Consider the following 20,696-nt stretch of genomic DNA (forward strand, 5'->3'; position numbering starts at 1 on the left):
TTGATTCCGTCACGTTGCCTCCTCGTTCTATATTTCGTTAGTCGCTGCGATTCAATTCCGTACCTTCGATGATTTTACCGTCAATTACCCTCATTCACAGTGTTACCGGAGACAGCATACAATATATGAAAAAAATAGGGATGCTAAATATTTTCTAAATATTCAAATGTTGGAAAAATTCGGGAGTATTTGAGAAGATTGTGATAAATATTCAAAAATACACACAAAGATTATTAATTATATAAATATTCCTCATAAATATTTTTGAATATGTATTTTTCTTCTATCTGACTTTCCCGGACATATGAATATTCACAAAATACTTAATATCCATATTTTTTAAATATTTCACAGATATCGTGTGCTGTCTTGTTCTAACCGAGAACTTTGATAACTTTCCTCGTTCTAGAAAGCCTCTTCTCTATCCGACCGTCCACCACGTGAGCCATTAAAAACATTTTCGCGTACATAGTATAGTCTTCGAGCTAGCGCAAAAGCGACGTAATCGATGATACGCTTAACAAAAAAAAGTTGTTATCTCTCATATATTCGACGTCACTTTTTTTCTTGATTTATTGCGAAAAAGTTAATTCTGCGTTTCTGCAGGAACATCCCTGCAGATTATGCAACATTCCGATCCGCCTTCCTCACGAATACCTCCGCGCCAATTTAGACTTGTTTATCCTGAAAGCACATTTTCACGTCAAACATAAATTGATCTTCCTCGTGAATCTGCTGATCTCTCCCGCTTATAAATCTCGTCCGAATTCCGCTGTAATAATATCATCGTACGCGCATACACCGTGTGTTCGTCCTCATCACGTCGGGGGATTTGTCGATCCGCGAGGAAGATAGATCCACGGGAAAAGGGAGGAAGGAAGGAAGTAAGGAAGTAAGTCAGTCTATACGGTGGAAAAGAAGCCGGTCGGCGCGAACGTCAGTGAGCGTCACGACGCGCAGGCAGGTTGCACCGCGCCTCCTCGTCGCCTTGCTGACCGCGATAGTACGTACTCGCCGATGCGTCGGGGAGGACGTCGCGACACCCCGGTGGTGGTACACGCTCGCGAGTGCACGACTTTCTCTCTCTCTCTCTCTCTCAGTGGATCATGGGGCTGAACGCCGGCTAAATGGGGGCCGATGGACATTTTCGCGTGACCTTGTCCCTCAGGAGGGAACCGGGCGCTGGGCCGGTCTACTGCAAGATGGAGACCTCAGCCAGGTTCCGACAGCTGAAAACAGTGAAGCTAAGCTGCGAGACGACCTACCGGCTCGACATCAGCTTCAAGCCGCCGCAACTGCTGCAGTGGGTACAGTGAATGTGCGATCACACGTGTATTCCAGTTCTGGTTTCATTAGTCTTTCGGTCTACAATAGAGAAATTGTTCAATTACAGTCGAATTATAGAAGAAAAATCAATTATGATTGGTCAATTTCTTAGACCCCGCTTCATTCGCCCGCTCGTTCGTTTTTCCGGCCGAGATTTCCAGGAAGAGGGGGGCCGTCACGTAATTTCACGATGAAAGAATGGATTGGAATTAAGAATAAACGACTATGTAGTAACATTATGATAATGTTATCATTTTCCATTTAACAATATAACTGTTACATACAATGCGTATTATATCGCATTTAAATTGTTGAATAAGAAATTATAACATTGATGTAATGTTACCGTTAGTTGGTGATTTCTCGATATATCTTTAAGATTAAAATTGCACGTTTAGTTTCTACTGCAGATTTCGATACGTTTTGGAAGATTTTCGCAGACTGGTAAAAGTGTATCGTCTAAACTTCGATATGCGCAACGTATCTTGAATCACACGGTGAAACGTGAACATCGATGCCTCTCAAGTATTCTAACGAAATCCTCATCTAACTTAGGGATAGAGATTCGCGCACAAGTTTTATCAAAATAGGCGTCGCGGATTGAAATCACAAAAGGTCGGTCGACTCCGTGTGCAATCTACTCCCGAATTGAATTATTCAATTTTTTCCAAATATTCGTCTAAGCAGAAAGGAACGTTATCCGACTTCTCGGGGGCCCGTAAATTCCATCACGTCAAATTCCCACTCGACCGGTAGCGGTTTATCAGAAATTTATACGATCATCTTCGGCGCAAGGTGAAGCGTGGAGCCGCCGATAAATTTCAGCGTCGAGAGCTCTACTATACTCCAGGGACGAGGAATACGACTTCTCGCTATATATATGTTCGGATATAGAATCGCTAATAATGCCAACTTAACCGTAATACTGAAAATAAGCCCGAATGAAACTTTTACCGTGGCGAGTACTCGAGGAAAGAATTGAAAGAAATATCTCTCTTCTGTTGCGCGTACGGCTGTTTCTACCATCATGGTTTCGATCAAATCGATATGTAATTCAACGTATTGAATTTGTGTCAATCGGGCAAGCATCAGTGCGATCGGTCAATTCTATCGGGTTAATCGTCGATTTGATTTCAACCATGATGGTAGAAACGGGCATATGTCCGCAAGATTCCCCTCCAATTCAATTCCCAGTCCGCCAAATGTCGGATTCAGAGATGATGTAATTAAAGAAATGTGATGCTCATCGGACAGCTTTCACCGACACAAATGAAATTAACATTTCTCGGGATATACGACGATAAGGTATCTCTCGGTTGGTGTACAGGTAGAACGGGTGATTCTGAGCAAAAAAATTTTCTTTCCCCCGTACGTTTATTAGCTCAGACAAAATAATTAATTCCTCACTAACTATTGCGAATTTTGCAAAATGGCACTTTTCTGTTTCACCCGCACATCACGAGGACATGTACTTTCGAGATATCATTGATTCTTTTAGGAATTTACATCTCTCGATACCTATCTATCTATCTGGAGAGTTTCAATCAATTTCTAAGAGGATCAACCTTGCGCGAAAATTCGATTGTATCGCGGAAATTTCTCTCGAATTGAAGACCCACGAAACTCACGGCACCGTGACGAGTCCCCAAGCGCGCCGAGAGTTTAAAGGATTAATACGAGCGAGAGCGGCGGAAAGTTGGGGCGCGTTAAAATCGAATAAGCGCGAACAACGGCGCTGAGGGGGAAGGCTGATTTATACGGGCCGCAATTAACCGGCCGAAGATCAAAGTCGCTCGAAAACGGCTTTGTAGAACGAGATGTGTTACGTTATACGCGATATTCTGTTGCGAGATAAATAGCGACCGACCCGTGTCAGCCAGGTGCGATGACGACGAGCCGAACGCCTTGAACTGCTCCCGTCCCGGAGGATCGATCGTGATTTTACACATTGCACCTTTGCACGTGCAGCATTAACGATTGGTCGATGTTACAAGCAACCCTGTGCGAAATGTTTGCAAACAGCCGTTTGATTTATACGGACCGAAATAACACAAACGCGCGCTGTGTGTTCAGCTAATTACTATTACAATACGGAGAGAAGTTTCAGTTCGTGTAACTAAATTGACTGCAACTCGTTGACGGGAAAAATGATATTTCCGTTGCCGTCAAAACGCATAATCTCCGCGTTGTCAGTCGGAATGACTAACGATTCGTATCAATCAGCATCGCGGAAAAGGGACTTCAATGCTTCGATAGAGAGAGAGAGAGAGAGAGAAAGAGAGCTCTCTTCACGTAGAGAAAGAGATTTCTTTGGGTTAACGTTTTTCTTTGATTGAAACAAATTCTTCTTTTGCAATAGAGCAAACAAATGAATGTTTAATTCAACAAACAAGATTGTTTGGTTTTTCAAACAATAAATATAAATCGGATAATATATTTCTTTTGTATTTTCATCTGAACATTACATTGGTAGTCACAAGCAATAAACTATTTGGCAGAAGCAATACTATGTTAGAAAAATATTAAAGAACTTCTTTATTTCAGTAGAACAATATTTAATATATAAGAAAATAATTTTTTTAAATTAAAAACGAAATGTTGTTCCCTCTAAATAATATTGTTATTTTTTTCTACCAAACAGTATGGTTCACTCTATTGAAACAACAAAATTTCCATTCGAACAAAATAAAATTTAATATTGAATTATGTTGTTTAGGTTAAATAAACCCAAGTCAAACAAACATGTACATTAAATCCGAAAAAAATTAGTCATGACGCATGAATATTCGCACATAATGCCCCTGATTGGAAACTTCCGATTAACCGTGCCATAGGGAACGAGACAACGTTAACAAAGTCTTCTACACGACAGAGGACTGAAGGGGCTCATCGAAGATATGCTTTTTCTCTATGTAGAGAAGGATAATATTATTTATTCTGAATCCAGCCTTTGAGTTTAGCCTTGCGGCTTTGGATGGCTTCCAGTTTGTACATATATTTGTCTATTCTTTTACATCATATACTATTTCTTTTTTTCCCTGTTCTTGAGCTATTTATTCTCATTACCTAGCAACCCTAAGTTTACATACAAATTCTAATCTAACTCGTTTCCATAAAAAAAAAAAAACTAAATAAAAATTTATAACTGAAACTTAAAAACTAAAAGCTAAAAACTAAATACAGAATTCTGAATATTTTCACTACTAAACAACCAAACAAATAAAACTGAAAACTACAATTGGAAACTAAACTACAAGTTATAATTTCAAATATTATATTTATTCAAATAGCCAAACGACGCTGGAGGATTGACGATAATCATTTAGCTATCTGGGTAAGCTTTAAACTAAGAGTCTTCAAAGTAATTATTTGTCTTTTCCTTAGAGGGATAATACATAATGTTTACACACACATATACCGACGACGGGTCGTCTTATCAGAAGAACTGAGATGCGATAAATTCCTCTTTTCTTTCTTGAAGGTATACCAGGTGTAGAAGTATGAAACCGGAATTTTTTTGTAAAAATTACACGTCTGTTGTTTGAAAATGATAAAAAATATTTTATTCAAAATAATTGCTATTTATACATTTTTCCCACCTCTCCGGCAGTTTATGAATGCCACGCCAAAAAAACATTTCTTCTTTTGAAGCGAACCAGCTATCGAGCCATTTTCGTACATTTTCATACGAATTGCAGCGTTGTTCAGCGAGAGCGTGTCCCATTGATGCGAATAGATGATAATCGGACCAAGTCTGGAGAATAAGTCGCATGCGTTAGTATTTCCCAACTAAACGCCTCGATGGTTTCCCTGACCCGTTTTGCTGTGTGTGATGGGGCATCATCATGGAGCAAAATGATTTTGTGTTGCCTTTTCCATATTCCGGTCGTTTTTCACGCAATGCTCTATTTAAATCGATCATTTACTGTTGGTAGCGATCAGTGTTAACGGTTTCACCAGATTTTAGCAGCTCATAATAGATTACACTCTTCTGATTCCACCAAACATAGAGCATTGTCTTCTTTCCAAAGCGATTTGGTCTTGCAGTGGATGTCGATGGTTCGCCTGGATTCACCCATGATTTCTGACGCTTAGGATTTTCAAAATATATACATTTTTCATCACCTGTCGTGATACGATGGACTTTCTTTTGTATCTGTCGAGCAGCATTTCACAAGTGGTTTTTCGATTTTCTTGCTGTCTTTCATTCAGTTCATGCGGAACCCATTTTCCAACTTTCTGAATCTTTCTCATGGCTTTCAAACGAATTGAGACAGCTTTCTGCGTCACATTCAATTCATCCGCGAGTTCTTGTTGAATTTGAGTATCATCTTCATCCAATAAGGCTTGCAATTCGTTGTCTGCGAACTTTTTCGGTGGTTTCCCACGCTCTTCGTTTCTCACGTCAAAATCACCACTTTTGAATTTTTTGAACCATTCGGAACATTGTATTTTACCAAGAGCATGTTCACCGTAAGCTTCGACAAGCATTCGATGCGATTCTGCAGCAGTTTTCTTCAAATGATAACAAAAAACCAGTGCTGTCCGCAAATCGTAGTTCGTAGGCATAAAACTCGACATGTTTAACACTTTCACAACCGCATGTTAGCGCAGTGAAACGTCGCCAGTGGCCGGCAATATTTTGGAAGAAAAAACTTTACGTAAATTCATGAAACAATTAACATTATTATGACGTGACAAAAGAAAAGTTTTGCAAGTGGCTTGCCACTGGTACCATGTGGGAGTCACCGGCAAATAGCGACTGGCCTATCAATGGTACCACGTGAGTGTCACCGGCAAATAACGACTGGCCTACCAATGACACCACATAAGTGTCACCGGCATACAACGACTGGCCTGCCCATGACACCACATTGGTGTCAGCGGTTGTGAAAATGTTAAGGTTATAGAAAAATATACCGGTGTGTGGAACTTGGGTTGTTGTATGTTGAAAATCTGCGTCAGTTGTTAGAGGGAGATGATGGCGCTGCAGAAGCGGTCTTACGGTCCCTAAACTGATGGCTAGCACCATCTATAAGGAAATTCCAGTTTCATACTTCTACACCTGGTATATACGTACGACGCGATCGGCCCATAATGTGTCGTCGGACACGGATAAATTCAATCATATCGACTTCAGTTATTGCGATATCCATAACACGAGCGCCGATAAATATTGTATTAAGAATAATCGCCGCAATTGCGGAACCAGTAGCAATTACGTTGCCGTGCGGATGATGATACGCGATCGTGCAGAATGATCCGAAGAGAATGTCAAGGGCCACCGAGGGAGCTGATTGACTGGCCTTGTTTTCGACCGCGTAATCTCCGTCAATTAAGATATCGTTTGTACCGATTCACGTGGTGTTTCGTACGAACAATTTGGGCCTCGAAGTCGGAAGCAAACGCGGAGTTGGCGTGCGCAAACCGGAAGAGAATGAAATTTCTGACATGAATGCAGGCACACATACACACAATAGGCGGATTAAAGATTGCAATATCCTTTGTTTGATGAGTTCGCAACGCATCTCGTGTCCAATAGGGAAATGTATATCCTATGAAAAACAATCTCGGATGAATCTCGTAGCAATTAGAAGCAATTAGAATTGAAATCAGAGTACAGTCGACGTCATGTACCGTTTTCTAGATAAAAAATTTACATACAAAACCGATAGAACGATAATCTCAACATCATGATTAGATTTATTTACGCGATTTTCAAACTTTTGGGAGATATATAAAGCTGAAAATCGTGTAATTTTCTGACTGGGAAATGATATAGCATACATGACGACGACTGTACACACACAGTCGGCAGATTAAAGGCTGTAATACTTCTTTCCGATGAGCTTTGCAACGTATCCCGTGTCCAATAAGAGGATTAATTTTTTAGTTATTCTTAAGAGATATATCTTACTATTGGATACGACATATGTTACGAAATTCATCGAAAAAGAAATATTGCAACTAAGTTCGCATGTTTTCACGCTGAAAGTTCCTGCAATATACCATTTCCTATGTCGTTCAACCTTACACACAAGGTCAAAATCGGTATGTAATTAGACCCATATAATCCTACTTTTATAATTACAATTCTTTATGTGATTTTCAAGCTTATGGATTATGTATAAATCAGAAAATCGTGTAACTTCTCATCCAGGGAATGACTGCACGATACTGAAGGGCTCTCCCGTTTTCCACTCGAACAGCAGGATAATCGAAGAAAATTGCGCGACAAAATGAGTGCGTGGTTCAACGGGATGATTAATAGGCGAATGGCTGCGATTATGCACCGATTTCCACGCGTTGAGCTCGAAATCGAATATGCAAATAACGGGGATAAACGTAGCATAGTAATCTAGCCACAATCACAAGGCGAAGTGTCCGGGGTGATCTTCGAAAAGTCACGAAGATTCGCGTGCCGCAGTGCTTTGGTCGCGCGCGGCAGAAATAGAGCAGTTTAGCATTGTCATTTTTGGACAACGGAAAAGCCCGTGAAAATCTCAGGACCGCGCCCGTTATCGCCAAAATCTCGTGGAATTTTAAGCAGCTGCGGATTACTGGTACGAATCACGCGATGTACTTATTGCATGGCCTGCTTTTCGATTTTAGCCGCGAACACGATCCCCGCCGGCGGGCGAGAACGTGAACTCCTTTCTTTCTCCTCGTGTCGCTTTAATACATTGCCAACCGATCGGGCGGATCCACCCTTTCGATTGTTGTTGATTGACCAAAACTTTTGATGCGTGTGACTCCCCAGCGAAAAATTATTTTTATTTTCAGAATTTATTCTATTGACTTTTATATAGTAGAAAATGTTGTGTTAAATTTAACATATTTCACATGTCTCAAATTCTTGTTTTATCGCACAGTAAGACATTTTGTGTTAAAATCGGTCCACTAAAATTTTGTGAACACGGGAAATGTGTAAAAAGTACACAGTGATATAATGACGCAACATACATGACGACATAAGATGAACGTGTTGATTTAACATTAAAAGCAACGCAAAATTTCACCATTTTTGACACAAAATCGTCTACCGTGCGCGCGAAATGTATAATTCTCAATACCTGGTTGGAGGCGCGGCGATGTATTAAAAGCCAACGGTTAATTTGTCGGGATTCCCGTGGACTGTATCCCCCCGGGAAAGTACGCGACGTACCGCACATGACAAACTTATCGCAATAACGTCGGAAAGAGTTCTTGTTTTCCCTCTGTTATAGTATTCCACGCAGATATAAGGAGGACTGTGAACAAACCGTCGCAAGCTTATGATGTTGCTAGCCGCCCGGCGTTGCATTTTTTACGAACGATGATGCTATATCGACCCCTCAGCGCCGCGTCTACCCTCCCCCGCCTCTTATTTCGGGAGACACTCGTCGTGCATACTTTAACTGTCAAACCTGACAGATATATTCTGCGAGATGCATCGCTCATTTGCACATGCAGGACTTCATCTTTTCCTCTTGACCTCCTGGCCAAAAGAATTTCTTTCATTGAGCTCGGATCTATATTTTTAAAGTTTCTGAAGGCTTTTCCCTCATTTTTCCGCGGATTTCTTCGTTGTCTGTCCACAAATTCATGTAAAACCTCTCACATTTACTTTCTTCCATAAAGAAGAAAGCACAAAAAGAAAAAAATTCGCGGAAAAATGAGGAGAAGAACGATTATTTCCGAACCACAACCGTGTAAATTTCTAGCCCCGCTCCTTTTTTCCTCTGAAGGAAAACAAACTCTCTTTCTTGGACATGTCTCGGTAGTTCAATTTCAAATATTATATATAAGCGAATCCATATCTTCGATGAGCCCCTTCAGTCCTCTGTCGTGTAGAAGACTGACTTTGTTAACGTTGTCTCGTTCCCTATGGCACGGTGTAATCGGAAGTTTCCAATCAGGGGCATTATGTGCGAATATTCATGCGTCATGACTAATTTGATGAATCGGCAACGAAGTCACGATGACCCAACGTAACGTAACATCATATAATTTTTCACTCAATAACATGCAACTATAATATTGATGTTGCGCGCGTTCACTGGGAAGTATTCAAAAATAATGCGCCTAATTGGAAATGTTACCATGCTTAGGAAATGGGACGGCATTAATGGAGCCCTCTGTATGAGCAACATCAGGCCCATAATGAAGCATGTTGAGTTTCGTCTCAGCTATTCCGGAATTTTATATCGTGTACCCGCTGAAACTTGTGCACGTCCCGTTTCGCGGAGATTCCTGACGGGTCATCGAAATAACCGAACGAGATAAAAAGCCGATACACGCGACCGATACGTCAGCACAGGTCGTTTGCACGCACCTTGGTCGCGAAAACTCTAAAAATAAACGCTGGTTGAGCGTGAGGTACGCTCGTGTCCAGAAGGTTTTCCATTCCAAAGATATATGTCGATCGACGTGTCCGAGAATATAAGCGAGCTGAGAGGGACTGACGATCCAAAAACCTTCCCTGAGCGTAGAGACGCCCCATGTAGGACGGAAAATCATGATGACTATAGTAATTCACTTTTCGAACATGATCACTTTCTCATCCTTTTGACATTATTGTGACGTTATTCTGTTCTACCTGGACGATACAGCCGTTACCTCGTCGCGCTAACCTACAGAAAACAATAATGAGAATCATATTAAGAAAAGCGGTTACTCAATTTAATTTTCTCCTTTTAAGTAATCTGTCGGCACGGAAAAAAGATTCAAGTAAATAATTATTATAATATTGCTTGGCAAATTTGCACTAGGATCGAATAATATTTTCAAGTAAAATATATTTCACATTTCTCAACAACAAGACGTTATATCCGCCCTCTTTATTTTTAAGCGCTATTAACGCCATTTTTGCGACAGATTGACTTATAGGAATGCTGCCGTGCGTTTATCTTGACGTTACGCCAAGCATAGGAAAACTATTACCAAAGTACACACACGTGGCGGTGATTGTGCGATGGAAAACATCTATTTTCGCTTGTAAAGAGAAAAACTCCGCCGTTTCGGAAGAGACAACGGATTCTCCTAGGCGCGAATCCAGGGAATTCGCTTCGCGATGGAATAAGCGATGTAAGATCGAAAATGAGTCGTAGTTTCTATCGTGAAGGAGAACATTTATATGTGTATAAAATATTAGCATGAGGATGCACAATAAGCGGCAACTTTTTCTTCATATTCGTCGCGCGAGGTCGCGCACTTAATAAAAGCGCACGCTTTAAAACAGACGTAGAAACTTTAATCGATTCGTATCTTTCAGCTGAGTGACTTGCTATTTTATTACGATAAGAACGGTATGAAAGAAATCCCCGGTACATTCGGCGAAAGGAAAAAAACAGCATTTTAATATATAACTCTTCGCGTATACAAGCGTGGTTCGGCAAGTTGATTCGGAGGAAAAAGAAGAAACGCGGATATTATGTTATTGTTCTGTATCCTAAAAGTAGCGGGCTTCCTCCAGGTCCCTGAGCATCGGCGGCAAGCCGGTGGAGGCGATCGAGCGGGCGAGGGACGGCACGGCGTGCGCGTACAGCGCCTACCACAGCACGAAGGACATCGTGGCGAGCGCGCGCGGCCATCGGGAGGACCTGCCGATCGCGATGCGTGTGCTCGGCTCCGGCTACCTGACCACGTGCCTGCAGATCAAGTACTACCGGCTGGACGATCAGAGTCACTGCGAGTGGGGCGCCCGGCTGCACTGCATCGAGCTCGACTGCTCCAGCGTTGAGGGCCGCTTGGTCACGGTGGACCGGGAGACCTACAGGAAGCTCGGCATAGAGTCTTAGCGAACCGTCCCGTCGCGCGCGCCGTATCGGAATTACCACGCGGAGAAAGCTTGCGCGAGCTCTTAAGCTGTGTCATCGATTCGGTCGAACGAGGGATCGATAGTACTTGGCGATTTTTAGTCTCGGTCTACAACAGGTGAACTCTAAGAGAAATTGACCAATCACAATCGAATCAATTGTGTTTGGTATTTCAATTTCTTAAATTCTTATTGTAGACCCCGCTTAAGTGTCGGCCCACAATTTGGAGCCTTAAGAAATTGATCAGTCAAAGAGTGAAGAGAATAATTAACTGTAATTGGTCAATTTCTTAAAGCTTGAAATTGTGGACCGATGTAGCTCTACGTTTCACGGCGTTTCTTTATTAATGCGGATCGGTCGTAAGTTCATCCCGCCAGCGTGTAGTCGTCGCAGGTGAGAATTTTACAACTTGATGTCCACCTTTTTCACGAGTTCATGTTAAGCTAAATGTAAGTGCTGAGAGAGAACAAACTTTGCAAATGTGCACAGATTATAACGAATCCGAGCGTTTCGTTTGTTCGCAAGCTGGTTTATCAAAGAAAATTTCTGCGTGTTTAGACGATATATTCATTCGCATATTCACTCGCGTAGGATATTCCCCCGACGCGAACGGAGCTAATTCATTCGTGGCTGGCTTCGTTTTCGACACTTTCGGTATTATCGCTCTGAATGAAAATACTCGAGCGAGAGAAATTTGTCGACGATGCACAGGACAAGAAGAATCGTACACATTCGTCGTGAAAATTCCGTCTAATTCCGGTGTTTTCGGCCGGTATTCCCCGGTCGAGAGGCCGCGCTAAGAATTAACAAAGGAAAAACGAACACATCGATAACAAGGTGCCTATGTAACGCGCGCGCGTGTCATCGATCGTCGATTAATATTTAATTGCCGGGCGAATCGATCGCGCAACGCACGATACGAATGAAATGCTGCTTCTCCTAATTGAAGAAACCGGGAAAGAAGTGTCCTCGCGTGACGGTGTCAGCTTTCGTTAGTTCGTTCATCGAATGCACTTTCGCGCGCATTATTAACCGCTGACTGCTACAGTAATGTCCCACTGACATGACCACAAAATGAGATTCAAGCTCATCCCCCCCCCCAATAATGATTTACTTTGCAAAAATATAATGCTTCCCTCCGGTAACTGTACATGTTTAATGACTTAATGAAAATTTCAGCCATTACAAAACATTTCACATACATTATAATAAGGAGGGACCAAATCCCACTTCAGTAGTACTTAACGCGCTTCGGTGTTAGTTCTCCTTATTTACAATGCAATCTATATGTTCGCACTTCCGAAGGTGTTCTCACAGCTTTCTCCGTTAACCGAAAGGTTTGAGGGGTCGGAGATAGTATGCACGAAGGAAAACGCGGGTAAATGAATTGTAGAAGCATTTTCAGATTTATTACGATAGGAACTCGAAGCACCTTAAACACTTGGAAACTTTGGCGCGAAGTGACCAATCAGTGCCTCTACGCTTATACTCTAAACGCACAGGTTGTTTCTCTCTCTCTTTACTCGTTCGAATGGATTTTAACGAAGCCGCCGTCGTTCGCGCACGGTATACACGCGTCCGACGATAACACAAGATGTATATCTGTATACTTTCTCTAACTGAAATAAAGAAGTGAAAGTCGCATTGATCTACGTTGCGGATTTCCGTAGAAACAAATCACAACGAATTAAAGTTGAAATCGCGAGAGAATCGATAACAATGCATATATTTTAGCGAAATACTGCGCAATTGTAAGAATAAATTTCGTCGCAAAAAGAAAAAAAAATTGAGAGCAATACACTCATTGATAAAAAAAAAAGACCTCCTCCTCGTTGTCCATCAAGATCCGTATAGAAATCTCGCGCTTCAAAAATCGAAGAAGAGAGATCTGTTATATAAAGTCTATCGCGTTGGATTCCAGCGTGTGGTGTATCTATAACCGCGGTGGCTCATACTGCAGTAACTTGCCGGCGATGTCCTTGTCGCGCAACTTTTCCACTTGCGTTCGCATCCGCATCGCCAATTTATTCGGGCGTTTGAGGTACATCGCTGAATGGTGCAGGGCGATCGCATACGGAATGGGACACCAAGTTTCCCTGACCACACCCCGGACCAGCGCAGTGATGTAACTCTCGATCAGAGACGCGTCCTCCTCCTCTGGATACAGATACTCCTTTAACGGCACCATCAACTTTTCCGGCGGCAGTCTCAAGTAGCGAAGCACGCCCGCGTGCTCCGACCACAGCAGTTTCCTGCAATTCATGAAAAGACAAATTATATGAAATATAACGGAGTTATCAATCTTAGCAGGAATGTTCGTTCTTAACCAAGTTGTCTAAATTATTAGCCTACCTGTAGTGCGCGTCATGCCGTTGCGCCACGGGTACCAGCAGAATCGTGGCGAAGCCGTCGTCGCCGTACGAACTCGAGCAGAAGTGCTCGCATATCGCCGTGAACAGATCGACAAAGGAGCTCAGTCCCGGCAGCTCCGTCCTGAAGTCCAATCTCGCGTGGTATCTCTTCAGCAGATCGGACAGAACGCTCGTTAGCAACAGGGACACATTCTTGTTCAAGTACACCGTGTCGCAGAGGTACACCAGTATCAGTCTACTGAATTTCAGAGTAGGCGACAATCCCTCCATGAGATCGGGCAAGACCAACGCTAGACTCAGCACCGTCACCACGTGCTTGGTATCTTCCAATCCGATGTTGTTCCTGCACTTGGTGTACGTGTTAACCAACGGCAGGAAGAGCCAGTCTTTGGGCATCGCCGCTTGACTCCAGTCTCCGTTCGGGCTGACGTAACTCTCGTAGAGCGAGGCCACGTCGCTGCATAGATTCACCGGAATGGCGGCGGCGGAGGTCAGATCCAGCTTGGCCAACTCGTTCGTAACTATCCCTAGGTTCACCCTCTCGTTGGACAGCGCGACTCGCAGGAGCTCCTTCACGTGACGGGTAGCGTCCGCGGGTAGAGCCGACACGAGTTTGATTGTGATCCTCCGCACGATTTGCGACGTTGCGTCGTCGAACGTGTCGTTCAGAAGGGACGCCGCTCTCACCATTGCCGTTAACAGGCACAGCTCCGATCTGCTGTACCACGATCTCTCGAAGCTCCACTCGGCGGTTTCCAGGTCCTGCACGTACTTGCGGAGGGACGGCTGCTCGAACATCGCGCGAATTTCCGTCAGGCGCGAGTCGTCGCGAAACTTGTTCAGCACCGTCGTCAAGAATGGTACGCACGAATTCAGAGACACGATCGGCAGCAGCTCTCCGTCCTCCGTCAGAACACCCAGACTCGGTAGACTGGAAGGCTCTCGATCGGTAGCCGGCTTGTGCTTGCACAGTAAATTCGAATTAGATCTGCAAACAAGAAACGACGCTCTCATCCTTTCCCTGTGCGAAATTGGCAAGCAATACTCACCGAAACGTCGAGAAAAGATTCGGATTGAATATCCACATGGTTCTGAATGCCGATGTCTCCCCGACCGCCGATAAAGTCTCCGCGATTAACTTCATAACGCCCCACTGAAATTGAGAAATGTACTCGTCACAGCATTAAGACGATCAATTAAGAAAACATCTTAGTTACATATTGTGCATAAAATCCAATATGTTTCATATGCGAGTAGATTTCAATTTAATATTGATTGAAATTTGTAGTTCAATTGATATAACAACTTACCGTCATGTTAGATACCACTGACAGCTGAGTACTCCATTTCGCTAACAAGATAGAGATGCTTGGTTTCAGTGTCCTTTCACGACTCGCCACGGCGATTAACGCAGCTGCGTATTCACATGCTAACTCGGACGCGCTTTGAATATCATGATTGCTCAGTAACAGCTGTAACTGCGACATAAGGGTCAACTGAGAGCCGGCGACACTGTCCAGCCCAACTTCGTAATGCAATAACAAACGCCAAAGTCGCAGGCTCTCGATGCTCAGATTTATGTCATCTTTCTTTCTGAAACGTTGAAAGATTTTCAATCAAATAATTTTGCGCTCTCAATTGAAAGACGAAATTTGAAATTGAGCATTTAACTCGGAATATCTTGACGAAAATTAACGACAACATTAACATAGCTAATATGGTTAAAAACTAGAGACTTCAAGCGCTTTAAAGTGCTTCTTAAATGATCTCGATAGCGTTATTATTGCGAAAGTTACAGCCTGTTGAATTTCACTTATATTTTGAAAGTACGAGTCATACTACTTGAGAAAGTACGTCTGACTCCATCACGAGCCCGGTTTCTCGTTAAGGAAAGTAGCGGAGATTCTGGAACCAAATTAGAGAATTAACGAGTTTAAACACGTTATTTAATTTCAGAAATAACGGACCTGATAATCCCGTAAACCCGTTAATTCTGTAATTTGGTTCCAGAATCTCCGCTACGAGTCGCCACTTTCCTTAACGAGAAACTGGGCTCGTGATGCGACTAAACAATCGAGTCAGACGTACTTTCTCAAGTAGCATGACTCAAGAGCTGGTCAGACGTACTTTCCAATATGTAATGAAATATAGGCGAAATTCAACAGGCTGTAACTTTCGCAATAACGATGCTATCGAGATCGTTTGAGAAGCACTTTAAAGTCTCTAGTTTTTAACCATATATTAATAGCCATAAAGTAAACTAACTGACCAACCAAAGTCGATTATTCTTGGACTGTAAGAGTCCAATTAGCTTACTGTTTGTATTTTACCGTACACTTCACGGCTATTGTCCAGACAGTCTTTAATATACACATAAACCAACTCACCCTGTTTCGCTGCTAATGTATGTCAGAATGATCTGGATAACTTTGAAGTTATTCAATTTTTGCGCGACGGGCTTCTTACCGTACGTAACGAGGACGCGACATAATTTAACGGCCTTGACCGCAGGGATTCCGTAAGCATTGCTTATCACGTCCTGCATCGCTGTGAAGAAACGAACTTCGAATGTAAGATATCAGAGAGATAAGAAATGATTATGAAGAGTTAAAATTTTAAATTGTACAATGTACCTAATCGATCCGTAGACAGTGGCATAAAACTGTGAATGATGGTGTTCAACAACTGCGGCGTGGATGAGATGTTCAACGCCGCAATGTGCGAATGTCTCGCAATGCGAATGAGTATCTCTAAGGCACTCGTCACCCCAATAGACGGTGGATGCATTTCACTCAATATATACCTGAAATTGTTACACCTCTGCGTTAGTTCTCAAGCGAGAATTAAGCACGTATTCAATCGTAAAGAATTATCAACGCATTCAAATCAAGATTAATTAAGTCAAGTTACAAATGCTTAATTAAGGCAGTTTTTTTTCTTGGTTTTTGGACTTAAACTGATGCAAAAATTGCGTTTTTCTATTCATTATAGAATAGAGAAATAATGTTTACATTATCATCAAGCTAAAGACTAAACCACAAGTTAATCAATTAAATGGAAAATCGGGCCCAAGAAATCGTGAGTGACGGTTAACAGTACCTGATTCTCAAAAGGAAGTCCGATCTCAGTAACGCAGCCACGGCGTCCAATTGCGCCAGCTCGTGATCTTTGAGACTACTCGTGTTCCTGTCCTCGAGCTGCGGCGTCAGGGTTGGTTCTGCGTAATCGTCGAGCCCGTACAGTCTGTCCAGGCACACCTCATCCGCTTCACTGCACAGGAAAGCTCGGAGCGTTTGCAACGCTGCCGTCACCACCGCCACAGACGTGTCGTCTAGAGAAAATCTCAGCAGCAACAGAATATTCTTCTGGCTGAGCGCGCTCAACGGTGCTGGATGCAGGGCCTTGTCGTACCAGCCTCTACGCGTCTTCTCCATGATATTGGACAGTGTAGTAAGGGCTGTACATCGTTGTTGCTGCGTGGAAGATCTGCTGAGCTGTAGCAACTCCTGCAGGGAATACCCAGGACGTTCAGGCTCTTCTCCGTGATGGTGGAGGCCTTTGTCGACGGTCAAGCTTTCGTCTTTGTACGGCAACAAGAGACCTGATAAAAGAACGACATGTGGAGTGCAACATTTGTACTTGTCTTTACGTTGTAAAATAGCACATGTTACTCACCATTAAAATCGAATCGTGCATTGTAGTATTCTTCCGGAGCCGACTCATCGTTCTTTCTCACGGACAAATCGTCCATCCATTTTAACTTTTCTGGTTCCGGGCTATCCATGTGGAGCCATCCTTTCTGTTTGCCTTCCTCTAATATGTTCTTAGATGACTTCGGTATGTCTACCAAACCTGACTCACAGTCCATTTTTGTATCGTCGTCATCCGAAGAAAGCTTTATATTCTTGTCTTTAGGTTCATTTGCATTCATTCTTGCATCATTCGTCGACAGATCACATTGCATTGTACCGTCCTGATTAAGCGACCTCTTTCCTGATTTCTTATTCTTATTTCTCAAAAAATGTATTATGCTGGGATCAAGAGTTTTCTCGAGATTCTTCTTTTCTTTCAATATCTCTGCTTTACTCATTTCAGCCAATTTCTCCAAATTTTCATTATGAACCTCAATGGCCATTTGATCATCATTTACAATACTAATCTGTTCCTTGTTATTACGTTCATTTCCTTGATTATTCACTGAATTATATCTTACAGGTGCCTTCATTGATGTTTTATGCCAGAATAAACTCTGATTACCATTAGTCTTCTAATTGAACAAAATATGATTAGCAAAAAGATAGCAAACAATATATATATATATATTTGAAAGATAAAATATATTTTTTTCCCGGTAGATATCATATTATCAGATTCAAAAGCTTTAGGACATCCCGTTTCACTTGCAATTAATTGTCATCAAATTTTTCATCTGGTATTTCTTCTTTACAATATTATCACAGAAAAATCTGAGAGCAGCCATGTTGATATTTTGCTACATCCACTTATTGAGCACTTAGCAACCTTCTGTGTCTAATTTTATGATATAAAAGAACATACCAATTGGATGCAAGGGCTTACTGAGTACTCAATGAGTAGTTATAGTAAGGAATGGCGCATTGATATATTTAAAAAGCAAAATATATTTTTTCCATAAATACCTTAACATCAACCCCATAAACTTGAGGAAATCCCATTTCACTTGCAAGGGAGACTCGACTGTTGTCAAACTTATACTTTTTGATCTGGTATGTTTTTTCTACAATATTACCAAGTATTATGTTCGACAGTTCAATAGGGATATTCTGTACTGCATCTGCCAGCTTCTGTTCCTCCATTTTTTGTTCAACAACAGGATGTATTATTCCTCCGCTGCTCTGTGAAGTAGAAACTATTTCTTGTTTCAGCCTACACCTCCTTAAATTGGAAAAATGCGATCTCCTTTTGCCCTCTTGCATTGCATTGCAAGAGGCACGTATATTATTTTCAATGTTTTTGGAAGAATTTTTCAAATTTATTATCTTCGCAAATGGTTGTTCTTTCGCCTTTAAAAATTCCTCTTGCTGCCGCAGAAGTTCATCTTCATCGTCGTTTGTTTTAGGTCTCTTCCACAAAGGTTCAGAAGCCATTTTAGGTTATCTTAATCCTTAGCAAAACTAATTTTATTCCATTGAATAAGAATTTGCAAACTAGTAGTCGCTACTTCTTTTTAAATTAATAGTTAAATTATGACGACAAATATTAAATATTATTTAATAAAAAGTAAATATTATTTAATAAAAAACCCTTACGCGAGAGGTTACACGACCCGATAACCATGCATGTAACACTACTATACAGCCAGTCGTCCCATGCAGCCTATAAGAGAGAGACGCCTCAGAAGGGAAGGAAGGGGTATGATGATATATGTATTTTGACCGTAGTGCGCAGACGCGGCGATCAGATGATTACATACACACGCTAAAATATATTTTATTTTTCTATTGGTGGATATGTCAATCCGCATTACGTTCAAAATACAAAATACAAAATACAAAAAGAGAGGAAAATACATATTCCCGCATCGTAGTTGAGAAACAAGACTTCTCTCTCTCTCTCTCACCATAGTGGTATTATATATATGGACGAGACTTGAAATAGGAAATCATAAAAATGAAGGAAATACTTCGCTGGCTCAGCTGATAAATTAATTTATTTATCTAGGCACGACGCTGGAACATACGGTATGTAGTTACGCGCACCGATCATCGCTGTCGTATGCTCTGAGCATAAATACATGAACGTCAATTACACGGAAAAGAAGAATCTCAAGAAATGTTTGAAATAATTTCATACGCATCATTCGCTCAATCATCCCGCTCTCAAATGGTTATTACATTTTCAACCCGTCAAATTTTACGCTATAATAAAGTAAAAAACAATTCTTGTTGTTTGATTGGCTGTCTCTATCTTGTCCTTGACCGATAGAGTCTATCTTCATTTTATTTGTTTAATTATAACGTCGTTTCAAATATAAATACCGTTCCTTTTTGTCGTTTCTTCAATTGTTCTTTTAATTATAAGTTACACCATTTATTACATTTATCGCATTTAATTTCTGTTCAAATTAATTACGTGTGTAATTTTTGTATTAACGATCTAATATGTCGATCTAATATCTTCTTCTACGATTAGAGGGACAAACGAAGGCCTTCACGACATTCGCTCTTGAAAATAACTCGGTAAAGCTCGAGAAACACACAAGGTCGAGTTATCGTTGTCTCGATTCCGTTTGTAATGTATTTTCGCATTGCTCTTACGGATCTCTTTACGACTCCGCAAATGTTAAATTAAATCCCTCGCCTATTCCTTTACTTGAAAAAATACAATTTCGCTTATGTACACACTTTGGAACAAGTGAATTGTGTTTTTATCATTTCTCTTACAAATATGTACAATCGGTATACTTATCGCGTACATTTGCACAAAGCCGTCACCACTTCTTTAATAATTGCGACAGAAATGAAAATGTTATCAATTCGCACGATAAGAGGCGAAGTAACATGCCTTCGATCATTTTTACTATATTCAGATATAATGTGTATTTTTTCATGTTTTTGTAAGATCGTTGTAGAAACAAATCAAAATTTTGCATTTCGCACGTATATATATATATATATATATATATGTATTTGTAAGTTTTATCATTTTGTTATCTTCTGGCAATGATATATGTAAAACGCTCATCTCATTCATGCTTTCTTCTTCCTTTCTTTTCTTTCTTCCTCCCCGAGAAAAAATGATTATATATGATTATATATAATGATTATATATAATTATATAAAATCACATATGAATTTTGCCCTTATATGTGCTTACATATATGATCATACATGTCTGCACGAAAAAAATGATGCTTTGTCATTTACTTAAATGTCGATATCATGTGCTGTCAGAAGCACAAGAAACATTTATTTCGGTTGTATTTACATATAATTTGTAAACAGTATTTTTTCGTTGTGGATATATATGATTATATATAGTCCATATACGGACAAATTTCATACATAATCTTTCTATTCCCGGGTCTCTTTCCCAAATATTGTTACAAACGCAAACGAGGACACGATGCGGCCGGCTTTCTTTTTTCTTCTTTTATTACAATCAGCAAATTCGCGCCTCGAGTGTATGTATGTATGTATATATATATATATATATATATATA

General features: G+C 41.1%; 2 protein-coding genes across 3 annotated transcripts; one reads left to right on the top strand and one right to left on the bottom strand.

The window, feature by feature from the left end:
• The first annotated feature begins 59 nt into the window (after nt 1-59).
• On the top strand, nt 60-12,771 carry LOC106747919 (CB1 cannabinoid receptor-interacting protein 1-like). The gene is made up of 2 exons (XM_014625937.1): nt 60-1,303; nt 10,781-12,771. Exons 1-2 carry the CDS (start codon nt 1,128-1,130, stop codon nt 11,103-11,105), a joined length of 501 nt encoding a protein of 166 aa, XP_014481423.1. The 5' UTR covers nt 60-1,127; the 3' UTR covers nt 11,106-12,771.
• Nucleotides 12,507-18,859, bottom strand: LOC106747916 (RNA polymerase II-associated protein 1). Of its 2 annotated transcripts, XM_014625933.1 has the most exons (10): nt 18,784-18,859; nt 18,154-18,648; nt 17,171-17,762; nt 16,595-17,096; nt 16,129-16,298; nt 15,883-16,042; nt 14,806-15,088; nt 14,545-14,648; nt 13,476-14,483; nt 12,507-13,375 (listed from the first exon to the last, which is right to left on the bottom strand). In XM_014625933.1, the coding sequence occupies exons 2-10, from the start codon at nt 18,619-18,621 to the stop codon at nt 13,057-13,059; spliced, it is 3,606 nt and encodes a 1,201-aa protein (XP_014481419.1). In that variant the 5' UTR covers nt 18,622-18,648; nt 18,784-18,859; the 3' UTR covers nt 12,507-13,056. The 2 variants fall into 2 exon arrangements, with proteins under 2 accessions (XP_014481419.1, XP_014481418.1); XM_014625932.1 differs by having other exon boundaries at nt 18,154-18,836.
• Nucleotides 18,860-20,696: the final 1,837 nt, after the last annotated feature.

The sequence above is a fragment of the Dinoponera quadriceps genome, unplaced genomic scaffold (genome assembly GCF_001313825.1).
Source record: "Dinoponera quadriceps isolate SergipeBrazil2010 unplaced genomic scaffold, ASM131382v1 scaffold2379, whole genome shotgun sequence".
Lineage (NCBI taxonomy): Eukaryota > Metazoa > Arthropoda > Insecta > Hymenoptera > Formicidae > Dinoponera > Dinoponera quadriceps.